Source organism: Myotis brandtii, unplaced genomic scaffold, assembly GCF_000412655.1.
Source record: "Myotis brandtii unplaced genomic scaffold, ASM41265v1 scaffold99, whole genome shotgun sequence".
NCBI classification, from domain to species: domain Eukaryota; kingdom Metazoa; phylum Chordata; class Mammalia; order Chiroptera; family Vespertilionidae; genus Myotis; species Myotis brandtii.
In genome coordinates this window covers 3,307,837-3,315,560 of record NW_005372121.1, presented here as the reverse complement: position 1 = coordinate 3,315,560, position 7,724 = coordinate 3,307,837, and the positions used below count along the sequence as shown (strand labels likewise).

Genomic DNA, 7,724 nt, shown 5'->3' with positions numbered 1-7,724 from the left:
CTCCTGCTAGACCTGAAGACCACAGCTTCTGCCAAGAAAGAACGTGATGTCTTAGAATTCATGGGAAAGTACCTGAAAGAACAGAAGAGGAGCACAAAAAACCTGCAAACCATGCTAAAACATTGTAAGGATCAGGCCCAGAAGGAAGAAAAGGCCTGCTGAAGTGTTAAGTAAATAGACCTAACATCTGAAGGCAACTAAGCAAGTCTTCACACTGCAGTAGGTCCCAAAATCAGCTACATAACCAAAGAACTTATATGCATATAAGGATGGGCTAGAAGAGGTCAATGGGGGTGGGGGAGTGGGAAGGGGAACATCTTTAATACTTTCAACAATAAAGATACATTTTTTAAAACTTAATTAAAACACATCATGGAGCAATACTGTCAAGTCTCGGAGGAAATTTAACCAGTGGGGTAATCACCCAACTCCTGTGAACCAAACTACCACGTTTCACACAAATCTCCTAATTAGGTGCTGTTTGCGGAGGCTTTAGAGACAGACAAGGGTTACATTAAGTACTAAATAGTATTCATTAATATTAGTATATCACATGGGCTGGTACTTATAAATGTAAATGTCCTAGGCCTATCAGCACAATAAAATATCCAGCTATACTTTAAATTTTTCTTTATACGATTTTTTACCACTTCTGGCTTCCAAAGAAAATAGCTTCATATAATCTTCGCATTTTCTAACTTGACAACACTTTTGAAATCATCTAATACAATAGTTGTCAATTCTATCAGACCCAATACCTCTCTTTTGTGATAAGTATTTGGCCACACCCCTCTTTAACATCCTGAAGCAAAATTCATGGATAACCTGCCTGTATATAACATATTTCACTATGTAAACACTCAAGCATGTCCAAATGAAGTTGTCAGATGCATGCACTACATGAAGAAATACTACACATGGGCCAGTTCCAAATGGCAGGCTATTCCACATGTGCAATGTGGGAGAAGCAGTACCATGGTGGCATTGCCAGGGGGCACTGGTGTTCTGAAATGGTGAAGAACTCTTAAGTTCCAAACTAAAGAAATTACGATCTTCCTTCAATTTATCCTATAGTTGCCTTCCTGAAAAATTCAATGAACTTATATATTAAAACCGACCTTCCCCCAAAATCCCATGTGTTTATATGTAAAACAAAGTTGGGTTTTAGATTCAGATCATCATAACCGGAATTTTCACCTATTCCCACTCATTCAGCATCTCTGGGGCCCATCATCAAATTCCAGGACCACTCCCCTATCCTCAATCTGTGAGAGTAAACCAATGTTCAAAACATTTTTCACTTGGTCAAGTGAAAACCTGGATTATACTGTTCATCTGTAATAGTGGAACTATTGGTTACTTTAATTCATATATTGTATGAATAAGGATGGATAAATTAGAACTATGCTCATCATTCATTATGTTAAAAAATTAGAATAATTGTGAAATGTTTTACTTATCTTTATTTTTCTTTGTTTGTATTTTCCTGGTTAGACTAATATGTGCTCATTAAGAAATACATTTGGGTGTATGAAATTAGAACTATGCTCATCATTCATTATGTTAAAAAAATTAGAATAATTGTGAAATGTTTTACTAACCTTGATTTGTCTTTATTTGTATTTTCCTGGTTAATAGACTAATATGTGCTCATTGAGAAATATCTTTGGGTGTATACAACACAAGAAACATGTTTTATTTCATTTGAGAGCAAGGTTCCAAAACAACCCCATGGAATGGCGTTGGCCCTCTTGAGAGTCAGAGGTCTAATTTTACATCCTTATGTGAAAAATGAGGATATTGTGTCCCCCAAAGGATATGCCCCAGAATCACAGACCAACTCTTGGCCAAGCCAGGTAAGAAATACTTAAAGTTTGAACAGAGGAGCACATTTCATGTGCCAGGCATTGTCTTAAGCATGTTTCAGACACACCCCAATTTAATCTTCACATAAACACTAGGCAGACTTTATTATCCTCCTTGTACAGCTGAAACCCAAGTACAGAAAGGTGAAGCAACTTACACAAGGCCCCAGAGGAGTAAGTGGCAGTGCCCTGACTCAAACCATGATCTTCCAAACAACTATGCAACACCGTGCAAACTACAGACTGTCATTCAGGACTGGAGGGGATACAGGGGGGGAATGAAGCCTTCCTACATAGGAGTACACAAGATAGGCCAGCTCTCACAGCGTAGTACATGGACCTCCAACCATGCCTCCAAGCCATGGTTTGTTTCCCACTGAGTCTCATCTTCTCTTTTTTGTGTTCTTCCTGCAGACATTCATGCCCAGGAAAAGGCTGCTTTGGGTCCCTCTGGACCTTTCCTAAAAAGAAGATCCCTGTGCACTAAATGAGTTCCAGAAGCAGCCACTGAGGCTTCCATAGCCCTCTTCCATCAGTTGACTTTCACCAGAACCCCTACTACTCAGGATGAGTGGCTTCCTCGCCTCCCTGGACCCCCGGCGGGTACAGTGGGGGGCTTCCTGGTATGCCATGCACTCCAGGATCCTGCGCACCAAACCGGTGGAGTCCATGCTGGAGGGAACAGGGGGCACCACAGCACATGGTACCAAGCTAGCCCAGGTGCTCACCACCGTGGACCTCATCTCACTTGGCGTTGGCAGTTGCGTGGGCACAGGGATGTACGTGGTTTCTGGCCTGGTGGCCAAGGAGATGGCAGGACCTGGTGTCATTGTGTCCTTCATCATTGCAGCTGTTGCATCCATATTATCAGGTAAGGGTCTTTGTGCAGCAGAAGGCCTGTGGAAAGCATGCTTGCAGATCTATTACTGTTCATCCCACAGTTCTAGAGTATTTAGTGGTGAGATGTATGAAGTGACAGAGAAGTGGTCTTCATGCTTCCTTTGTGCCTGGACTGCCAGGAGTTCAGGGATAAGTTTTGGTTCAAATGTAATAACTACCTTTTCCACTGCTTTTTGATACAAATAATTTTTCTGGTGCCAAACCATCTTTCAACTTCTTATTCCCTGTCATGTCCATTGGAAGAGATGTCGGTCCTTTTATAGGGGAAGGGAGTGAATACAGCTAGGATATCATTATAAATAAAGGATAGGAGGAGTAGCAAAATAAGTCAGTAAATATGATATGATTAGGATTTGATGAACGTCAAACTGGTACTATGACTCCCAAGCAGGAGAAAACCAGGCTAGAAATACAAAGCCATTGTGAGACTCACAAAGTACATCTTCCACCACAGACTGATATTCTACAGAGTTGCTTTTCTACAAAGTAGCTTTTCTAGAGCTTTCTCTCTCCTGGAGAAAGAATCATAAAACTCATTATTTGTTGGGTTTGAATCATAAAACTCATTATTTGTTGGGTTTTTTAAATGAGATACCAGGCTTAGCGTTTATCATCTGTGAAATGGTTTTCCTATTTCCTCTCCCTCCTCCTCTTTTGAGTTGTGATCCACACAGTACCTTCCCAGAATGCCAGAGACAGGTCAATGGACAACTTGAACAAGAAGGAAAAGGGAAGCATTCTGCTTCTTGATAGTTATAATGCAAAAGCATGAGGTAGATCATGTGGTTCAATCCACGAAGGGGTGAATGTCATGTTCTTTTCAAATGTGTCAGGAGAAGTAGGAATGCTAACTTATATTGGGAGGTCTGTGAGCCAATACATACCATCACAAGTTATGCATTAATTTTGCATATCCCGACTACATGGTCTTCATCCACGTGGGATGCACAGACTAGAAACATGCAACCAGAAAGTTCACTGGTTTATATTTGACACCTTTTTTATTTGATGAGGGAAATATTTCCAGACTGATTTCATCTGTCTCCTGTCATGGCTTACTTCCCTGTTGGTTTTATCACTATCTCCTTTTCTAAAGTCATCCTCTAATGTGTATGAATATCCCAATAATTGAGGTTCTTACAGAACAAAGGATTTTTCCTTATAGATGAAAATAAATTATTCACCTAGATAAATTTCATGAATATTTGAAATTCTGTTAACCTGATTGCAATCATTTTCAAACTTATTTGGCAAAAAAAAATTATTTGGGAGACAGTGCCAGATTTTTACCATTAATTTATAGATTTAAAAGCGTTAGCATATAGAGCAGACTAGAAATGGTAGGAATAAAGGCAGACATATAACCAGAGGGCCCTACAGAGACTATAGGGCAGACAGCTAAGAGTCCTTCCCAGTTAATGCAGGCTGCACATTCTCCTCTAGATTCATCCTATTATGGCCCACGCCCCCAAATCATGATGGTTCTCATGAATGAATCACCCACATCTTTTCATTCATGATGCTACATTACATTTAGAAGCCAAACAGGCCCAGTCTCATACTGGGAGCCTACCCCCGTCACAGTGCTCATGGGTGCTATATAACCTAGACATTTCTACTGCTCAGGTGGACCTAAGATTGGACCAGTCATGTTGTACTGTAGTCTGTGCCAAGAGCCCTGATTGTGCACACTTCTTTCAACTTTGCATTCAGTGAGGTCATGTGGTTAACTTGATCCTCACCTCCACTGGTGCCACATCAGCCACTATTCTTGTGGATACACTCTGGTATTGTCATCACCTAGAATAGTTTTGCATCAAGAACCTTAAACTAAAACCCCTGTCTCTGACCATAGCTCATTCCCTTATTGCACTTGCTCCTAAATCTTATCAAGAATTCCCCCAAACCCCTTGACTCCTGCCCATCATCAACCTCTGAAAGACCCAGTAAAATGTAACTGAGAATCTCTGCCTTCCCAAGTCTGCACCTGGGTGAACAAGAGCTCTTGGGAAAGGTTACTCAACCCCACAGAGGAGCACGCCACAAAGTTAAGGTCTCCATCTGCCTTCTGGTGAGCCCATGAGTTCTTACACTTGTCCTTTATCAAATCTTCTCATTGATTTTTCTGCACTTTCACTGCTCTCTTCAAGCCCTGCTCAGTTCATATCTCTTCCCTTAAAGCAGACACACCTTAATACCTTGAATATATCTGCAATGAGCTCCTTAAATATTCTACCACCAAATATGTCCCTAGCAATCACCCACACTTGCCACTTTTCCTCCAGTTTCAGAGGGTAAAATGTCCTCACTTTCAGGACAACTCAATTCTTTGAGCCCTTAACCCCATCCTCTTCTGTTCTCAATAATCCCCTTCTCTAATTGTGTCCTCAACATCTCCTTGTCAACAGGTTCCTAATCAAGTCTCTCTCGTCCTAAAATATAATTCTTTCTAGGCTCACATTCTCCTCTAGCAACTTCCAATTTTTCTCCTCCCCCTCCCATTCAAACTCCTCATTGATGGCTCTTAACTCCTCTGATTCATCCCTCAACCCACTGCTCTCTGGCATCTGCCCTCACCATTTAATGAAATTAACCTTAATGAGGTCACCAATGGCATCCTCTTTGCCAAGTCTTATAGATATTTTTCAGCACTTATCTTATTGGAACTCTCTGCCATATTTGACAAAATCATGCCATCTATCTTAAGATATTTTACATTCTCTTGACTTTGTGTGAGAATATAAAGTTCTGATACTTTATATCCTTATAAAGTCTTCATGACTTCCCTTTCTTGACTTGCTCCTTAAATATTGGTGTTTCCCACTCTACACTCTCTGCAAGGTGATTATGTCCTCTCTCATGGTTTCAACTTCCCTCAGTATTTCCATGCTTATATCCATTCATATCTCAATCATATACATATCCTCCAAGCCTCAAACTCTACCAAACATTTCTATCTGGATGTTCCAGACATACCTCAATTCAACATGTTCCAAACATATCCTCTTCCTCCAAACCAGATTCATTCTCTCTCTCTCTCTCTCTCTCTCTCTCTCTCTCTCTCTCTCTCCTTTGCATTCCAGACAAAAACCTTGGTACAACCTTTTCTGCCTCAGCCCTTTGCATTCAATTACAAGTCCCACCAGTTTTGCCTACTACATAGTTCTTAAACCAATCCTCCATCTCTATTTTCTCTGCCCCTGCTCTGAAGTCTCTATTAATCAGAACTCTTTTCATTTAAAGACACAGTAGCCAAACACAACCAATAAGAAATGTATTGGCTCAATGGCTGGATCCAGGGCTTCATCTTTATAAATCACAACCTGAAGGAAAAGACATCCTCAACCAGTGTTCACATATAAAATATCAGTGAAAGGTTCTAATTGGCTTTTCTTAGGTCATGTGTTCACCTTTATATTGCTAGGATAGGATAAACAGAGCTAACACCTTTGCTGATAGATGCCATGCCAAAGTGGGAAAAATCAATCACCAAGATTTGTGGTCATAAATTTGAAAGTGAGTTAGTCTCTACTGTCTGCACTTATCTCCAGGATAAATAGCTGCTTGGTTACAAGAGTAGATGGAGTAAATGAAAAGTTGGAATTAACTAGGTTTAGTTTTTTCCAGGCAGAGAGAAAAAAAGCAATGAGTTTAGGAGTGCTTTCTAAGGCTGGAACTAGTGCAGGACCACACAATATAGGTTGGAAATGAGAACATGAGGGTAGTGGTGATTCATAAGAAGTGTTAAGATCACTGGAGATTGGTGCTCTCAATGAGTTCAGAAAATCATTGAAATAAAAATATTGAGAAAGTGTGCTAGAGGATAGAAATGAACTTGAAGAGTGGGATGTTTGAAATTAAGATGTCATAAGTGGTACAGTAATCACTAATGTTAATTTGAGATTAGAACCTGGCTCAGCCACAGATGACCTGTGAAAACTTGAGAAAGTTTCATAACTTCTCTGAGCCTGTTCTCTACTTTGAAAATGGTCATAATAATACTTAACTTCACAGAGTTGTGAAGACTAAATGAGATACCTGTACAGTGCCAGGTCAATGCCTGACAGGTAGCACCAAATAAATGGTCATTTACTATTTTGTGCCAAACCCTGTATTAGGAGCTTGCCATATATTGTCACATTTAAAACTCATAATATCTCTTCAAGGTAGGTTTTATCATCTCCAGCTTTACATGTGAAGAAATTGAAATTTAAATAATAGAATCTAGATTCAAATTTGTTGTGCAAATAGTGTCTTTCAACCATGACTATGAATTTAAATCATTTAATAATTTTTTTTCTGAAACATGGACTGGAGAAGGGGGTGGTCAGCTTTATTTCCAGTTCTTTTTTCATATCATTGAAATTAAACCTCGAGCAGAATACAGATTTAATTGACTCCTAAGTTCATGCACTTTCTATAATAACTCTTCAAGCTCATATCTAAAATGTTTTTGGTAGAGATTAAATGAACAGTATGCGTACACAGCATCGGTCCCCATCCCAGTGCACAATACCACTAATTTTTATCATCTACTCATAAGAAACAGTTGGCAAAAATATAATAAGGTAGAGTTCAATAAAGATGTTTTGGGTACCATCATATACCAGTCCTGGAGCACTACCATAAATTAATAAGAAATTGTGTCTACCCTAGAGGAGCCATAGCTTATTGATGGAATGAACACCAAACCTGACAAGTAACCATGGCATAATGGTACTAATAACAGTAATAGTAGTAGCAATAACTACCATTTGTTGAGCACTTACTGTGTACCAAAAGAGTTCTAAGTACTTAGCACATTATTTTACTTAATTCTCACAAAACCCCCATGTGATAAGTGGTGTTATTATCCTCCATTAAAGATGAAAAAATGGAGGCTTCTGAAACGTTTGGTAACTTGCTTAAGACTACTGCTTAGGAGGTGGCAGAGCAAGGAACAGTGAAAGTAGCCTGAGC

The 7,724-nt window shown here is 39.6% G+C and overlaps 1 protein-coding gene across 1 annotated transcript in view; it reads left to right on the top strand.

Annotated features, from left to right (window-relative positions):
* Positions 1–7,724, top strand: part of SLC7A14 (solute carrier family 7, member 14) — a 103,616-nt gene that overhangs the window by 44,617 nt on the left and 51,275 nt on the right. Inside the window, exon 2 of the mRNA XM_005886572.2 lies at positions 2,280–2,736. Coding sequence (XP_005886634.1) covers positions 2,433–2,736 — 304 coding nt within the window. The 5' untranslated portion in view covers positions 2,280–2,432. The remainder of the gene's footprint in view (positions 1–2,279; positions 2,737–7,724) is intronic.